Source organism: Canis lupus, chromosome 7, assembly GCF_003254725.2.
Source record: "Canis lupus dingo isolate Sandy chromosome 7, ASM325472v2, whole genome shotgun sequence".
NCBI lineage: Eukaryota > Metazoa > Chordata > Mammalia > Carnivora > Canidae > Canis > Canis lupus.
The window spans coordinates 33,985,051-34,003,874 of NC_064249.1; the positions used below are offsets into that span (position 1 = coordinate 33,985,051).

An 18,824-nucleotide genomic window follows, 5' to 3' on the forward strand; every position below is an offset into this window, starting at 1 on the left:
TACCCTTCATAAGTCTACTAGGGATCTGATGTGAAACTTTATGGAAATTGTTTTTCAATGATTTAGAATTCTCAGTATTTAAATAGGTACATTAGAAGAAATAATCAAATGGTAATTACATTATTACAGCATAAATTTACTACTGGAAAGTCAAGAATTACTCTATGCATGTTTTAGCCTGAATCACAAATGAGGGCTTAAATGAGGGCTTCTGTAGAAGAAAAATGTAAATGAGCCTAGTCAACTAGGTGCAGTCAGTCTGTGGCTTCCAGGGCTGAGTTTAAGCTTTTTCTGGGTTACAAATCTGAATCTTAATATCTGTTTAATAACATAGTAACAAGACAATGCCAGAACTGAAGACTTGTTGGCTGGGTGGGGGCAAAGGGCATTCATCCAATGGAAAAAAGTTGAGTTTTAATATTTGTGGGTTTGTTTCTAATGAATTAGCAGGTTACCAGTTGGTGCCAATGGTTTAACACAAAAGGACTGGTTGTCAAAATGTGGTACCTAAAAGGTGTGAGAAGATTCAGAGAGAAAAAGCACACACACAAAGGGTAGTGTTTCAAAAAAGTAATAGGCTAGGGAAACAAAGGGAGAGAAATAAACCAAAATGAAGGCGATTGGGGAAGCACTCCCAGCAGAGTAAAACTGATGAATGTTATAAATATCAGCTAGGACAACAGATCTGAAAAATCTTTCTTCAAATTAGCAACTATTCAAAATGCAATCTGAAAAGAATAAAACAAAACAAATGTTCAATTAATGGAATCCCTCAGGTAATTACGCTAAGAATCAGGGATAGCAGATGGAATGTAAAACCAAACTAAACCACTAACTCAAATAGAAAACTCGTTAAAAGCATGCAATTTTACAACATAGTTAGTTGTTGCATTGGATAAACTGAAAAGAAATCAGTTTGTAAGAGCCAGGAATAACTAAACTCTAATATTTCCTATATGATAAGACCAAATAACCCATATTGCACATACACACGATATGAAAACACCATCTTTACAGAATTCAATTCTTGTACTTGTACCAACACACAAAATTTGGCACTTATATGGTGTCAGAACTTTTCAGTATCTTTTTCTTTAAACTATAGTTTAAAAACTTCTCTTTATGGGTTAGCCATTTTCTTTTTTGGAAGATTGTTATTCCTTTTTGTATTTCTCTGTGTTACAGGAGGTGAGATATCTGATCAGAATTGCACACTCTCTTTGTACTCAACAACAAACAAATCACTAGGAAACTCTCAGAAACACCAAGTTTCTGGTCTTGTCTACCATTAACCATGCCTAAATATGCTGAAGTCGGTTTAGTATTTTCTAGGGTAGGTTGGCTATACCAAGTCAGGAGCTGTGGTCAAAGAAGTTGCAACTCTCCTAAAGGGTAAAAGTGTATGGGCTTTGTGAACATTATTTTCTTCACTGTCCCAAAGCGCGTGCACTTTACTCTTGTAGGAGCAAAGGTTTTGCTTTTATTTTACTTACTTTCAAGTCTTTGAGATTGATTCAAAAAAACTGCTGAAGTCTAATTACTGTAAAATTGTTACTGTTTGCCATAATTACCTTTATTTAAAATTTATGTATACACTTTCAAGATTCTATATTGTGGAAAAATTTTATCTAATGATGGGATATTTAACTTTGGGGAAAAGTCAAATGTCATTTATAAATATGCCTGGGGAAATAAAATGGATCTTGAACCAAAAAGGAGTTATATTCACATTTTCTTGGATGGTTTGTAAAACAGTCTGAAGGCAAATCCAAAAGAAGGGTTCTGAGCAATGGCAATATCCTAAAATATATATCTCAATCAACTTTGAGGGACAACAGGATTTTGATTGTATTATATCTGGTAAAGTTCAAAAATATCTAATCATTAATGCATAGATAGTGTGAAGAATATGAACATTAATGTCTCTGTTTGGAATCAGGCTTACAATGGGCCTTGTTGAAGAGAATGTCTAAAAATGATGGCTTAAAAATAATAGCTAATACAGATATTTATAGATGACTAAAGAAGCAGCTATAATAAAGGGATAAAGGTTCTGTAAAATAGTAGCTTTTTAAGGAATCTTTTAGCTCATTTTTTTGACATTTATTAAGAGTAGTTTAAGAAGGACCACATCAATTCTAAATTTTCAAGGTTTATGCTACCTTTTATATTTTACTAGGATAGAAGTACTGTTTATAAATTCATAAAAATGGTCAGTTTCCAAATGGGTAGCTTTTATTTGTGAACTTTAACCTATACACATATATATAGTTCTTAGTTATGTATTTAATATTACCTGATAGAAGAAAAGGGAACAATCACATGTGAAAAGTATATATTCTAGGTAACTGCTTACGATTATAATTAAATATAGTAATAGGCCCCAACAAAGAATTAAGTAATCACACCACTTCACTATCCTGAAATGTCTTAGAAGCAAATCAGAACAGGTATTTCCTCATGACTTGACCAAACAAAATCCCAGGGCCTAAAGTACTGGTTAGGCCAGGGTTAGTCTTATCACTGATAATGAAGTCATTCATTGTGTATTCAAATTACCGAGTACTTGCCACATAATTAAGTCCCCAGGCAAAATGTCAGGGATACAATGACCTCAATGAGCATTTTTTTAAGCTTATTAACTCCTTGCAGAGAAACAGAATGGCCAGATTAGCATGCAATCATTTCTTTTAAAGATAGCTAATTAAATAAAATAAAGATAGGGTAATTAAAATATACTTAATTAGCAAAACAATGTAAAAATTATTCAGTTGATACTCTGATATAGAAGTATAGATATTTGCCTAATTTTGGTCAAGTGTTACACTGAAAAGCATATATTGACTATTTCACAAATAAACATTCGATTGTGATTTCATAAATTTTAATATCAAAAACATTTTTAACTCAATTAATTCCTAGTATCTCTAGACCACAAGTTTTTTTGTTTCATGAGTAACTGCTGAGAAAAGCTGGAAACACTCTATCAACAATGTCACTATATTACTAATGTAGAACTTTTGGCCCATTATCAAACGGCTTAAAATTTCTTTCAAAATCTAGATTTTGACATTTTACAGGAAGCATCACAATAGAGAAGAACAGAATTGAATATAGTTTTTCCTGAAGTCAAGAAAATGATGAGAACTGTCTTCTAGGGAATTCCATTGGTGAACAGAATTAATCTTTTATTTCCACAGGAAAAAGAAACATTTTTAATGGCATAAATATAAATTCACAAAACCAATTTGGTTTTGGCAAGAAAATGAAGGCAGACTATTTTTCATGAGTAAGGTGGACATGGGTAGTGTGGCTTGCTTTTGAGCTTCAAAATCAAATATAAAGGTTTGAAAAAGCTGAAGTTTCCTATCATATAATTATTTATCTAGGAGTAGTCTGGTTAACTGTGAAGACTGAATTTTCTTTATCACAAAACAGGAAGTTCTGAAATGATCAATTCACTTTACCTTTCAACCTTTTCAAGTAAACTGGAACATCACTTTTAATACTTTTGGAATCCTCTTCTGTTCTTTCCCATACCATTTGAGGAGGGTTGTTCTGTGCTAGCCAGTCAGCTACTTTATTTTCTGGTGCCATCATTCCTGTTTGAATCCCCGGCAGGTCTTGAGTTCCAGGAGAAGACTTCTTGGACTTGTGGCGCTGATCAGAAGTAAATTTTGTCACATGGTCTCTAATAGTTACCTTCCCTGGAGTACTGTCATCAAATTCAATGGTAAATGAAGCATGCCCTGCACCTGCTGTATGGGAACTTGGTGTGTCTTTTGTTGGGATTTCATGAATAGTGCTCTCTGTTATTTGTGACGGCTGCTGAAATTCTTTTGTAGGGATTTCAAAGTAACTTGGTTCCCTACAGAAAGGAAAAAGTACTTCTTCATTTGCAGCTGCTGCAGACTGTTCCTCAACTTGCTTGGCATCTATGCTGCACCCTAATGAAAAAAATAAGAGAAAATTCAAAATATTTGGGAGCTTCTAAAACTTGAAGGAGAATAAATATGGCTATTTGTATTATGCCATGAGACTCGGAAGGCAGATCACAGCCTGGATGAAAATCTGGCAAATGTCACAGAGAAAGAATAATTTTGATTATAAATAGCATTCAGTAACAGAAGATGCAAGATAAGCAGCAGCAGTGACAAAGAACAAAGCAGTTAAGAGACAGACCCTGGCATGGCTAGATCCGTATTTTTTCCAATTTGGATCTAGAAATCAAGGTGCAAAAGAACTGAAATCAAATGGAGATGAAGATGCACATTCAACATATACATCTAGAGACAGAGAAAAAATATGAATTTCCTTATCAAGTCAGGAGGATAAATTATCTATGAACACAAAGTAGAGCTCTGAAGGAGAACAGGTGCTCATATGAAGAAATAAACATGAAGTCAATATGCAAGTGATGTTCTAGAGGCAATGATTCCACTTACCATTCTTCACCATCACATTTAGAGACATTACTTTTAGAATTATAAAAATAACATTACTGATGTGTGATCACTGCAAGAAGATGGATACATTCTATAAAGAATAAAAGGACTAGAGATAAAACACGTGGTTTGCTTGCAGCATTGCAATCGAAGCAGCAATGTGAAAGAAATAAGGTAAAAATAGAAAATTTAGTTGCCAGCCAAAAATTCTAGAAGAAAATTCATGTGTATGTCTATATAGCAGAATATGCGCAAGTGTCAAAAATTCTTGGGAGGAAAGCTGAATTATAAATCTCAGATCAAAACAACCAGAGTTGGCAGAAAAAGTGAGCAATTGCTATCTCAGAAATAAATATAAAGGTATAAAAATATATGCATAGTATATGTCAATAAAATAGGTAAATAAAATATATAAACAAATGATTATTGAAATGTTTTCTTGTAAGTATGTGTAATTAGTACAAATGCAAGCAATAACTAAATAGATAAATTAAAAAGACTAAACGGCCTTGTTTTTCAGGAAGCAAGAGAACTATGTCCATTATGAAGATCGTAAAGAGTTCAAATGAAAAATATTTCCCTTAAGCTCTCAGAAGCATTCCATTTTTAAACAGATTGATGGAAATACCATGTGCAGATAATTTATTAGGAAGCAGTACAGGGAGACTAGGTTGTTTCCAATCATCCCCTAATTAAGTAAAGCAGTATTTGTGGTCTCTTGAAGCATCTTTTCAAATATTGAATCTTGATGGGATTCTACAGGTGCTGTAATTATTTCTTGGTAGTACTCTCTGAACATAAACAAAACTATTTGCTTTTAGGTTATAAGAATGGGACAATAGCACTGCTGTAATCAATGTATGGAACAGGGTATATAGAAAATATCAAGCTCCAGTTCCAAAAAAAAAAAAAAAAAAAAGCTCAATATACAGAAGGTAAACAGAGTAACAAAAATGTTTTTCAATGTAAAAAATTATTCTTTACAAAATATACTTAATTTTTCGTATAACTAAAAATGTGAAATGTGTTTCAGAAAACACTGTCATTAAAGCAAAAATTTTACATGCTATTTGGGAGAAGAAATTATACAATAAGACTAAATAACCTAAAGTCATGTTTTAAATTTCTGTAAGAGTTAATTTATCTTGGGACGCTTGGGTGGCTCAGTGGTTGCATGCCTCCCTTCGGCCCAGGGCGTGATCCTGGGATCGAGTCCTGCACTGGGCTCTGTGTGGAGTCTGCTTCTCCCTCTGCCTGTGTCTCTGCCTCTCTCTGTGTCTCTCATGAATTAAATAAAATCTTTTTTTTAAAAAAGTTAATTTATCTTAATAATAAAATGCCTACTTGCACTCTTTACTCTGAAGGCCTGTCATTTAAAATTCTTATGAGAGGGCAGCCCTGGTGGCGCAGTGGTTTAGCGCCGCCTGCAGCCTGGGGTGTGATCCTGGAGACCAGGATCGAGTCCCACATCGGGCTTCCTGCATGGAGCCTGCTTCTCCCTCTGCCTGTGTCTCTGCCTCTCTCTTGCTCTCTCTGAATGAATGGATAAATAAATCTTAAAAAAAAAAAAAAAATTCCCATGAGAGTAAACTGCATCAGTCACTCCCATATATTAGTAAACTCATTAATGTTATTTTTAATTTTTCATACACTGGCTTATTTACTATTTATTACAATGTCCATATAATACAACTGGCTTTTAAGCCTAGCCTATCAGCGAAATGACATTCACGGAGTCATTTATTCTGCTTTGCTCATCCTTCTGGTAACAGGATAATGCTGGCTGGAGATAAAGGGTGGTATAGTTTCTTTCTACCACCAACTTGTATACCCAAATAAAATGAGGTGGCTGAACTACAAAGCAAAACCCACAAAAAGCTGCTCCAGGTGTATAACATTTATCTTCTACTTATCATTCATAATTTAAAGGAATATTTTCCTTCTTTGTGAAGGAAAAGCTCACTGTTAATACTGACATACATACTTTCAGCATGTTTTCACACTGTAACACATAAATACAGCAGAGATCAAGAGCTGTTGTGCGTCACTATTCTTAAGGTTATCATCCACTGGTCCTACTTCAAAGTCACCTTTATTTACTCCAAGGACTAGAAACCTGAGACTTACTAGATAATTTCCCCCAAAATCAGTTATCTAACAACATCAGGTGGCACATGCAGCATTTTAGGACCTGATGACTGTAACGAGGCAGGAAAGTAGCGAAGAGATCTGCAATCAGATAAATCCTGTTTCTGTCGGTCTTCAATTCTCATTTTCCTCATCAAAAATGATGCCATCTATCCATCAGATTGTGATGATGATCCAATGAGGTTAAGTATTAAGTGAGATAATATGTTACCCAGAACAAGGCCCGGCACAAATAAACATCTCCCTCTTTTCCTCAATTCTCCAACATAGCTAAGAATCAGGAAAATAACTAAACAAAAAATTCTAACTCTTAAAAATCTAAGAGAGATTCAACGGCACCTATACTCCCATGTTGATGACCTTTACTAATCGGGAGGTCACTCGAGAGTGTTTTTTTTCTATCTGCTCAGATACATGAAGCAAACCTGCAGTAGGATTAAGGTAAGACATACAGCACTGGGAAGTAAGAATCAGATGGCAGAGGGGAGACAAAAAATAAGAGCTCATAATATGCGTCAGAACCACAGCTGTCCAGAACTCTTCAGTATATAGAGCCAACAGCCCCACATCCCTCAATGGCCACCAAGGACATCACTGTAATGTATCACACATCAGGAACTGATACTCATCATGATGATAAGTTTCATTAACCAGAAACTTAAATTATAGTTAGCCTTCTCCACTTAAGAAAGCAGTGATATGGATAATTCATTTAATAGAAATTTAGAAAATGATTAAACTCTTAAAAGAAACTGTCAATTGTAAAAAAGTTCAGTCATCTGAAAAATTCATTATGTGAAGGAATTCATTTCTCTGAAGATGATAAAAACAGATCACATGCGGACCTACTATACTTGGGAAGTGTAGGCCTACTAGAAAAATCATTGGGAGTCTTCTAAATTAATATTGAAAATTATCATTATTATTTTTTAATATTGAAAATTAAATAGACCAGAACACTAACAGACCAGATTCTGGAAATTTGTGAATTTAATATCCGTTCATCTTCAAAATCTATTTTTTTTACTAAATTAATACACTAAATATCATAATATTTTGTGTATACTGATATTTTGTTATAATCTCAACTGCTAGATATTTAAAGCTAACTGGTTATACTAGAACTAATTATGTTTATCTGAATCAGAACAGCAACTGGTGATAATATTGTCTAAGTTCTTAGGGTATTTTATGATTGTGCCCCACTTTTTTTTTTTTTAAAGATTTTATTTATTTATTCATGATAGTCACAGAGAGAGAGAGAGAGAGAGAGAGAGAGAGAGAGGCAGAGACACAGGCAGAGGGAGAAGCAGGCTCCATGCAGGGAGCCCGACGCGGGATTTGATCCCGGGTCTCCAGGATCGCGCCCTGGGCCAAAGGCAGGTGCTAAACCGCTGTGCCACCCAGGGATAATTGTGCCCCACCTTTTGGGAACCTTATAATATACATAATCCAGAAAAACTATACCTTTCATTCTTCTGTACTAAATTAAGTAAAATATTCAATTAATTCAAGATGATAAAGGCTATAATGATGATAAGGCATTCATCCAGCTTACAACATATATCCAACCTGGCATATTCAAGTACCTCAAATAACAAAAACCAGGAAACATCTCTTGCGAAAAAGGATTCACAACTGGAAAGTTTCCATATTTAGTGTGATTTGATTAAAATCAATGTAAAAGAGCCAGAAATCTATTCCTCACATTTGCAACACTTTAAAGACCTTTACATGTTACACCTAAATAAATGTTTAAACCATGTCAGCAGATAGAAGAGCACACCTATAGTAAAAAATGAGGACAAAATTTCCTAATAGGACTAAAAATATTCATACAATTTCAGGAGAATTTGGTAGCTCCAGCATACATATTTGCTTCCAGGGTTTTTTAAGCTATAAGAGTAAGTCTGTAGGAGATTCTAGATACATGTGGACCCACTGAGAGGGACAAAGGAAATCAGTAAGTAGCACATACTCTATTACCCTTTCTGAAATGTTCACCTCTCCTAATAATTACTAATATTTTACATTCTAAAAATTGGTGACCAAGAAGCAAATCACTTTGTTTTTACAAGCGCATGCTTAGAGTATAAACGAATCACTTATATTTCATAATTTGAAACATCTGATAAAAACAATTTTGAAATGATCAAATTAAATAAGATTTAGTATATATCTTCATACTGATCCTATGATCTCTATTAATATCGTAAGTTAATTCAGGTCAGTAAACTGTTCCCTTTATCCTAGATTTTAAGAAACTGCAAGTAATAAATGTGAGACAAGGATATCCTCACACTAATGTAAGAAAGCAGAAAAGACCTTCACAAGGCCCTTAACCTGCTGAATCTGGCTGAGTTTTTTTTTTTTTTTTCTTTTTAATGATAGTCACAGAGAGAGAGAGAGGCAGAGACACAGGCAGAGGAAGAAGCAGGCTCCATGCACCGGAAGCCCGATGTGGGATTCGATCCCGGGTCTCCAGGATCGCGCCCTGGGCCAAAGGCAGGCGCCAAACCGCTGCGCCACCCAGGGATCCCCTGGCTGAGTTCTTTGAGCTACTTAACACAAGACATAAATCACTTAATTCCTGCTCACTCAAAAATAACCCCAAGATTATGAGACAGCTTTTGTCATGGGGCAAAAATGACACTGAGACAGGCCATATGAGCTGATAATCATAAGAATTCAGTTTCATTCACTCAGATGATGATAAGGGCAAACACTCTGAGACAGAGGGCTGAGAAAGGGGGAGAAACTGACTCCAGCGATGCCAGTGCAGAGGTGCACAAACCAGCCCCAAATGGCCAGTTATTTTAGCCAGAAAATTTCCTTCCTGCTTAGTCTCAGGGAACATTTCTGTTATTTGCATCTGACGGTATGCTAAATGATACTAAGTATTAATATTTCGTATTTCTAAGCTTGGACATGAAGAAAACTGCTGGTGGACAGCACCAAGGAAGCAATGACAGGAATTTATCTGCAAAGTTGACAACTTCAGTTTGCGGCACTTGTAAAATCGAGTCCATAAAGCCAGCTTTCTTAGACTTGTATCCTGGCAAAATCAGAGCATATTTTAAAGAACAGTGTTCTTGGGCAGCCTGGGTGGCACAGCAGTTTAGAGCTACCTTTGGCCCAGGCATATCCTGGAGACCTGGGATGGAGTCCCACGTGGGGCTCCATGCATGGAGCCTGCTTCTCCCTCTGCCTGTGTCTCTACCTCTCTCTGTTTCTCATGAATAAATAAATAAAATCTTAAAAAAAAAAAAAAAAAAGAAGAAGAAGAAGAACAGTGTTTTTACTCTCCAGCTTAAAAAAAAAAAAAGTCTTACTTATCTTGTACAACTAGGGTCAAGGGCAGAAAACTGAGAAGGGTTCTGAAGGAATCTATCTTTGACTCAGAGTCAGACTTGGTTTTCCATACTGCTAGGTTTCCTGGTACCCATATTTGATTTCTCCTGTTCTGGATCCTTATCTGCCATTATCATGGAAACTGGCTGTTTGACCCCTCGGTATTGATGTCTTTGCCAAAGTCTTTATGTGACAACTGATACCTCCGTTTATTTCCTAGAAATCTTGATTTTCTGGCTTATGGGACACTTAGTTCATCACTAAATCCCTCTAGCAACAAAAGAATATGTTCCTTGACTATTAGTGTGACCCAGAACAATTTTTTCATTCTAGCTGCTGAATTCAGCTAATCATGTTGCTACCTTATCCCAACAAATAAAGCACATTGAGGTCTTAAAAAAGTTTGAATTTCATATATCCCATTTCTGAACATAACAGAAACTGTTGATTTAAAGATATGATTACATACATGCCTGTAAATCTAATGAAACACACAAAATTAGTTTGTGCCTACTATTTTGGTCTAATTGAAACATTTTAATAATTATTTTAAAATACTTTAAATGCCCAGTTATATTATTCATCTATTTTCCATGTTTTAATCTCATAAGCTGGAAAAATATTTTAAATAAAAATGATATGGAATTCATACTTTAAGTGAGAAATACTCATAACAAACTTACAATGACAAGATTATTAAGATACTCACAACATTTTTTATTAAAGAATAGTAGATATAGATCTCTTTCCAGGGTTGCCAGATTTTTGCTTAGATTACAAATTCTTACCAAAATACCCAATGAATGTCAGCCTGAGCTTTTCCTTACCTGCTGTTCCAGTTTCATGACTTTTTTCTTCGGCTTTGCCATTTGACTTGAAAGCCCTCTGATCCTCCACTTCATCATCTCCCCACCATGATGGCTGCCCATATAAGGGAGTGCCCCGGGGCATGGCAGAAATGTCTGGAAAGAGGTTAAAAAAAAAAAAAAAGGAATCTGTCTAAAGCATATAAAACAGAAAAAAAAAAAAAAAACAAAAACCAAAAAAACCAAACATCCTTTTGCAGAATGCTAGAACTGCCTGTTAATTTATTAAATAAAAACAAAGTACAGTCTATATAGTTGAAAAGTACTCTAAGTTGAAAAATTTGTTATTTGTGTAAGACCTTATTCAGTGTTGGACATGACTAAATAAATGACATTTTGCATTGTCTAATAATACCTAAGTAATGCAAACTGCGTTAGACTAATAGCTTTTTGTTAAGGCGTAATCAGGTTTTTGGTATACAGAAATGGCTCATCAAGTAAGTCTAAATAAAAAGACAAAACTAAAGTAAATTTTGGTGTGAATGACCATTAAAAATATTTTTTAAAGCCCAATGGCAATACAGAGTAACTAAATTTAAACCAGCTGTGTAACATGATTAGATTTATATCTGAGCAAATCTGGTAATACCTATCAATTTAAAAATTTGTTTTTTGCATGAATGGGATTATTTATGTAGAGCGGTTCCTGGAACACGATAAATATGCTAATTATTATGACATAACAAAATTGGATATTTCCTTTTAATTCATGTCAGTTATTATAACATAAAAAAGCACATGAGATAATAGTAATACTGTAAACTAGATTTACCTCCCTCAAATATTTAAACATATTAAACACACCTACATATAACTGCCATATATAATTATGTGTTATATAATGCTTTCTACTGAAAGCATTGCCTGTATTAAATTTCACTCTAAAACTGTCATTATTTTTATAATCAATATGGACCTGGCCAAGTTTTTTAGAACAAAGCATGCACTGTCTTCATAATCAAGTATGTTATTTTCAAAGAGATTAACTTACCCATGGCTTTTTCCTCAGATTTTAGTACTTCTGTGGCTTTGTGCTGCACTTCAGTTGAAGTATCTGCCACCTTTGAATCTATGCTTTTGGCACATGCAGATTTTGATAATTCTGATTCTGAAGATTTTTGGGACAACTGAAGCTGAATGGTAAATTTCTCGTGCTATAAAACATTTAAGAATAAAAGAGAAACATGTAGGAGTGAAATCAACTCTAGCAAATGACAGGTTTACAAAAGAAATAAGTAATAATCTTTACCTTTAGAGCTTCTTCAGGGACCCTCATTTCTCCTCGGACTACAGTGAAAAGATTTGTATGTAGACAGAGCTAAGGAAGAATATAATTTCCAAATTCTGATAATCAAGCTTAAAGTGATCAAAAATACTTTTGAAACTGTCCTATTTTCAACAGGTAATTACAACAGAAGCATTATATTCTCTTTAAGAGTTAAATGCTATAATATGCTCATAACCATGAGACTTTAATTTTTAAATACTAGAGAAAATCTTAAAATCTAGCAAGTAATTCTAAACTTCAGCAATAATGGCCTTGGTGAAGCAAATAACTGGGTAATTACAGCACAAAAGATATTTTCAATTCTAAAAAAACCAAATACTATGACTGCAAAGAAAAAGTACCTGGATCAAATTATATTGATAGTTAATCACAAAAATGTGAAAGGAAGTATCTCATCAGTGATTACCCAAAAGTAAATCCTGAAAGAATTTGATTACTCAGACTTCACAAGCATTGATAAAAATGAAGTTCATTTTCAAAGTGCAGAAGAAATGCTATAATAAGGGTCCTTACAACAACCACAATCGCCCCTTTCCTGAGGCATTGCAATCAAGGTCGTATTACATTAACAAACAACTGATTCTATACAGATTAGAACCAAGTGCTAGATATAATGAATGCTTTCATTATTATGCCAAAAAGAACAATGCCTCTGTATATTAAAGAACATCTTTCACTACACAGTAGAGGTCACATTTCCCACCATTTCTTAACCCTGTACTGAAAGGACTTTTATAACCATGTACTAAAATTCTATAATCCTTTACCAATTCATAGCACCCTATGACTTCAAGGGTAGAAAGCTCTAATTATCACAACCGTTTGGGGTAAAAATAGTTCTCACACATAAGGAGCAGCAAACTTGCAAATGAGTATTTAACTTATATTTCTACTCATTAGAATAATTAAAACTCAGAATTTGCGGGGAGTTGTAAAGAGCTTTGGGGAATATATGGTTTAATTCCATGAACTGGTCCTCCTATTCTATATAGGGAACTTGAGGACTGTAGGGGCAGAACCTAAAACAACAATCTAGTCAGCTGAATCCCAGTTCAGAGTTCCTGTAGCTGTGAAATATTAGAATTTTCCTTTTTTGTTAGGTACACACGCAGATACATGTTTTCTGATATAGTTGAAAAAATATATTTTGTAATAATTTCATACTTAATGAAAAACAGGTCCAATAACTTTGTTTTACCCCCAAGAAACACATTAACCCCTGAAGAATATTCATAGCATTCCTACATTTCCAATGGAAAACAATGTCTCAAAAAGAGTAAAAGCCATTTCCATTTTTGCAGTAGGAAACACAATGACTGTACCCTGATGGTTTTCTGGTACTTCAAGTTTATTCCTATAAGTATTCTAGGTTATTACCCAAGACTAGTCTGGGGTATTGTCTTTAGACTTTAGACTCTTAAAAGATCAGGAAAAGCTTCAGAGAGGCCACATTTCTTGGCATCAAACACTTTACCTTCCAAAACAGTTTGTGTCTGTGGAACCAAAAATATCAGGATCCTCTTGTTTGGGTCATGAATTTACCTAAGAACCCTGGTATCATGAGATTTTGAGACTGCCCTAGTCCCTACTTTTATCTCCAAAGCTATCATCTTTCTAATGGTATAGACTCCGGTTAATGTTAATCTAAAAAAATGACTAAGTAAGATACAATTACTCCTGTTGTCGGTTAAGTTAAAAATATACGATATGGTACAACAGTCACGTTGATTGTATCTGAATAAAAAAGTTACAAAAACTTTAAATTCTTGCTTATTAAAAATCATTTGAAGACACCTGGGTGGTTCAGCGGTTGAGCATCTGCCTTCAGCTCAGGGCATGATCCTGGGATCCAGGATCCAGTCCCGTATTAGGCTCCCTGCATGGAGCCTGCTCTTCCCTCTATGTATCTGCTTCTCTCTCTTTCCAGGATCCAGTCCCGCATTGGGCTCACTGCATGAAGCCTGCTTTTTCCTCTGCCTAGATTTCTGCCTCTCTCTCTTTCTCTGTCTCTCATGAATAAATAAATTAAATCTAAAAAAAAAAAATATTTGTAGGTTATTTCCCTATTGCTATTCTAAAAGTCTTCCCTGAACTCAATTTATTCAACAAATGTTTATCTAAAAGTGGGGTCAAAGAGACTCATCAACATACTAGCAAAGTGCTCTATGACATCCTCCTTTATCTAAATGACAAAGCGAACTAAAAGGAGAACAAAAATTTCAACAGTTTTGGTTACTCCTAGGACCTTAAAAATACCAGGTGTCAGATAATCACTGTGAACTCATCTTTCAAAAATCATTTTAAAAATTAAGTCACTAAGTTGTTTCACTGAGGCAATACCAAGCACTTACAGAAGAAATTCAGTATTACATATGAGCTTTAGTTGCTTGGGACAAGATTTTCATCGTTTTAAGTTTCAAAAAGTGTTGTATTCTCAAACAATTTAATTACAATATTCTCTGAAAAACTATATACTAAAAAGAATGTGACTCTCATGAAGACAATAGATGTCACAATATATGAGAATATTTGAATACAATTACTTTATACAGTGGAAGAATGGGGGGAAAAGCATTCTTTATGGATCTTCTCCTTAGAAATATGGGACATTTGACTATATTCAATACTGAAATACAGTATTTTATGTTAAAATAGACTGCACACTGTATTAACAATCCAGGTCCTAGGAGATGCTAAAGCTTTTTAAAAAGTTCATGACAAAAAGCCTCCCAAGTGGAAAATTTTATTTTCTACTAGTTTACATTTGTCTACATCTTCAGAAAGATGCATCATTGGGCAGCCCGGGTGGCTCAGCAGTTTAGTGCCGCCTTCAGCCGAGGGCATGATCCTGGAGACGGGGGATCAAGTCCCACATCAGGCTCCCTGCATGGAGCCTGCTTCTCCCTCTGCCTGTGTCTCTGTCTCTCTCTCATGAATAAATAAATAAAATCTTAAAAAAAAAAAGTATTTTATTTTAGTAGGTGAATACCTTGAACAACTTTTAGAAAACCTTGTTTTATAAGAACACAATTTTTAAACAAATGCTTTTAACTTTTCTTCTGTGACATTATTCCTTATTTACTAGCTCACCTCAATTTCTTAAATTTAGTTCTTTCAAGCTTTGAGAAATGTCCTCCATTTTTGAAATCTGGAGAGTGTGTGCATGTTTTGTTGTAGATATCAATCACATTAATCAGGAAGGATTTTAACTCCTCTAAATGAAGAATCCTTGATTTTTAGTTCTGTTTTATCCCTCTCTTGATCATTTTAGCAGTCACAATTGGGACCCAAGCACCCAGTGCCACATGTAATATTCCAAGTACATAAATAAATAAATCATGATCTTGAGAGCTATGATAATGATCTTTACTTTGCTTCTAATATTTTGTGGCCCATTGTTATGGGAATAGACTTCTTTGGGAAAAAGAACCTCATTAAAAAAAAATCAAGGTCCTAGATTCTTATACTGACTCATATGATTGGGATGGTGAGGATTTTGAGATTTATGGTATGTAAGTAATATTTAAATAATTTTCCACTGAACATGGAAACCATACCATATTCTAGTTTTCCTCCTAGTTCACCAGTGATTCTCTCTTAATCCTTTTTAACTGGTTCCTATCTTTCCCACCTCTTCATATTGGAATGTACCAAGTTTCAGTCCTTGGACATCTAACCTATCTATTTTCACTCCTGTGGCTGATATCATTTAGTCTTAAGATATTAAGTATTATTTAGACTATGGAAATGCCCAAATTTTTGTCTCTAGCCTATACCTCATCCCTTGGATTTAATCTGTATATTCAGAATGGCCAAAATCAAATTCTTAGACTCCTGTTTCTGGCCAAGACAGAGAAAAAGGAACCAGATTTACCCTCTCACCTGAAGCAACCAAAAAATCGACAAAATATTATAAAACAATGTTTTTCAAGATAACCAACATCAGGTAACAAAAGAGTGATTCCTGAGTGAGGAGAAACAAATCGAGGGGAGTCCAATCACTGTTACCAGCTCATTACCTTAAGGGAGCTTCCAGATCACATTGTAAGAAGAGGTAATCTGGGCAAAGCCCGGCAGGTTCCCTGAGCTGTGAAGGAAACAGGATTGAGAGTCTGGGGAGACCAAGGTGACTAGAGTTCATGGGACTGAGTAGTGAAGAGAAGACAGCTGAACAGAAAAAAGAATTTCAGATATTCTGAGGACCTTGCCCAAGTATTCAGTTAAGTACTGATTAGTAATGGATGTGAGAAAGCTACCTAGGTCTGGGAGAAAAACTATCTAACAGTATTACAGGTAATAGTGCCCAGTGCTCAAGTACAGCCAGGAAGAGTGTCTGTTCCTAAAAGCCAGGTGGGAAAATATCATGAATCATGAGTCATTGGATGAAGGAGAGGTCACAAATTTTTTCTGTAAAGTGCCACAGAGTAAATATTTTAGGTCTTTGGGACCATATGATCTCTGCTGCAACTATTTAACTCTGCTGTGATAGTCCAAAAGCAGCCATAGAAATATGCGAATGAGTGGGCATGGCTGTGCTCCACTAAACCTTATTTACAAACATGGGCTGAGGGCCAGATTTGTCACTGGGTTTGCTGACCTCCACAGTAGAGTATACAGAAAGGTCTTACCTCCATAGTGGGGAATAATTAGTCTCAAACTAAGCTTAGAAGTAAAAACAGACCTTAAAAGCAAGACCCAAAGTGATAAAACTTTCCAAGTAACCTTGTCCCAGAACAAAGCTTAAAATATGTATAGGAATACAAAAATATATATGCAATACTCAACAAACTCGCAATGCCATTCAATCAAAAATTACTTTGCATGCAAATTAAATCAATTAAAACCGATATAGAACTGACCAAGTGTCAACAAAAAGTTATAACCATATTCTGTATGTTCAAAAAGTAGTACCTTGGGAGGTATCAAATACGAAATCCAAACAACTTCTAGAGATGAAAGCTATACTGCACGGATTAATGGCAGATTAGACACTGCCAAAGAAAAGATCAGTGAACTTAAAGACAGAGTAGTAATAACAATCCAAACTGGAATATAGCAATGATTTAAAAATAATAAATAAACAGAATATCAGTAAGCTGAGCAACATTAAATACCCTAACAATATTTAATTAAAGTCCTTGAAGGAAGTGAGGAAGGCAAAATAGTATCAGGAAAAATAATGGCTGAAACTTTCTAAATTTGATTAAAACTATAAACCTACAGATCCAAGAAACTTAACAAACCTCAAGCAGGGAAAACATGAAAAAACTACACCAAGGCAGATGATAGTTGAATTGCTCAAAACCAGGGATAAAGGGAAATAATCCAAGTGAGAATACAGCAAAGCAACAACTTTAACATACTGAAAAAAGAAATGCCACCTACAATTCAACACCCAGCAATAATTGTTTTCAATAGATAAGGTGAAATACTTTTCCAAACACATGAAAGCAGAAAGAATTCATCACCAGCAAAACCATACTACAAAAAATGTTAAAGAAGTCCTGAGCAGAAAGAAAATGATACCAGATGAAAACATGGATCTATAAAGAGGAATGAAGAGCAGGAGAAATGATATTTACATTGGTTTAAGATGTGAGTACAATACACATAAAGATAGAATATATTTTTCTTATTTAAATCTCTAAAAGATAATGGACCTTTTGCTCATGATGATGTAGTATGCTGTAATATATCTAAAAATAAAAATTTGACAATCATAGCACAAAGGTCAGGACAGAAGAAATGGGAAGTATACTATATATTATAAGGCTCTTACACTGTATGTGAATATATTTAATGTCACTTGAAAATACAGCTTAAAAGATGTAATTACAAATCTTGAAGCAACCACTAAAATAGAAAAAGTTATAGCCAATAAGCCAACAAAAGACAGAAATGGAATCCTATAATATGTTCGAATAAGCCAAAAGAAATTAGGAGAAAAAAGAAAACAAAAAAACTGATGACTCAAACAGAATGTAAGTATCAAGATAATAAATTTAAATCTATCATCTTGAGCCTGGATGGCTCAGTCATTTAGGCATCTGACTGCTGTTTTAGGCTCAGGTCATGATCTCAGGGTCGTAAAATCAAGTCCCACCTCATGCTCCACACTCAGTGTGGAGCCTGCTTGAGATTCTTTTCCCTTCCTTCTCCCTCCAGCTCTGCTCCTCCTGCTGTGTGCACTCTTTCTCACTCTAAAATAAAATCTTACAAAACAAGTAAAAAAAAACCCCTCTAACTACATCATTAATTACATTAAATGTGAATGACCTAAATTCCCAAATGAAGGCAGAAATTCTCAGACTGAATTAAAAAAGTTAGACCGACTATAGGATGCCCACTTTAAATGTAAAGATACAAATAGGTTAAAAGTAAAAGAATGTAAATATTCCATGCTAACACTAATTTAAATAAATAAATAAAGCTGGAACAAAGATATCAATGTCCAAACAAACCATATTTTGGAGCACAGAACACTGTCTTGAATAAGGCAGGTCATTTTATAATAATAAGTGAGATCAATTCATCAAGAAGGTATTTTAATCCTACATGTTTATATACTTAAAAACTAGATTTCAAATTACATGAAGCAAAAACTTCTGCAAAAAAAAATAACAAAGACTAATCCATAATTACAGGCTGAAATGTTAATACCTCTCTCTCAATAACTGACAAAACAAGTAGACAACCAAATTGGAAAATATTGAGGATGTGAACCAA

The 18,824-nt window shown here is 34.6% G+C and overlaps 1 protein-coding gene across 14 annotated transcripts in view; it reads right to left on the minus strand.

Annotated features, from left to right (window-relative positions):
* Window positions 1–18,824, minus strand: part of CEP170 (centrosomal protein 170) — a 130,703-nt gene that overhangs the window by 48,512 nt on the left and 63,367 nt on the right. For 13 of the 14 annotated variants that reach the window (XM_049112385.1, XM_049112384.1, XM_049112383.1 and 10 more), the window contains exons 5-8: window positions 12,060–12,115; window positions 11,802–11,964; window positions 10,772–10,906; window positions 3,468–3,947 (exon numbers count right to left, since the gene is read on the minus strand). In XM_049112385.1, coding sequence (XP_048968342.1) covers window positions 3,468–3,947; window positions 10,772–10,906; window positions 11,802–11,964; window positions 12,060–12,115 — 834 coding nt within the window. The remainder of the gene's footprint in view (window positions 1–3,467; window positions 3,948–10,771; window positions 10,907–11,801; window positions 11,965–12,059; window positions 12,116–18,824) is intronic. The other variant, XM_049112386.1, reaches the window with a different exon arrangement.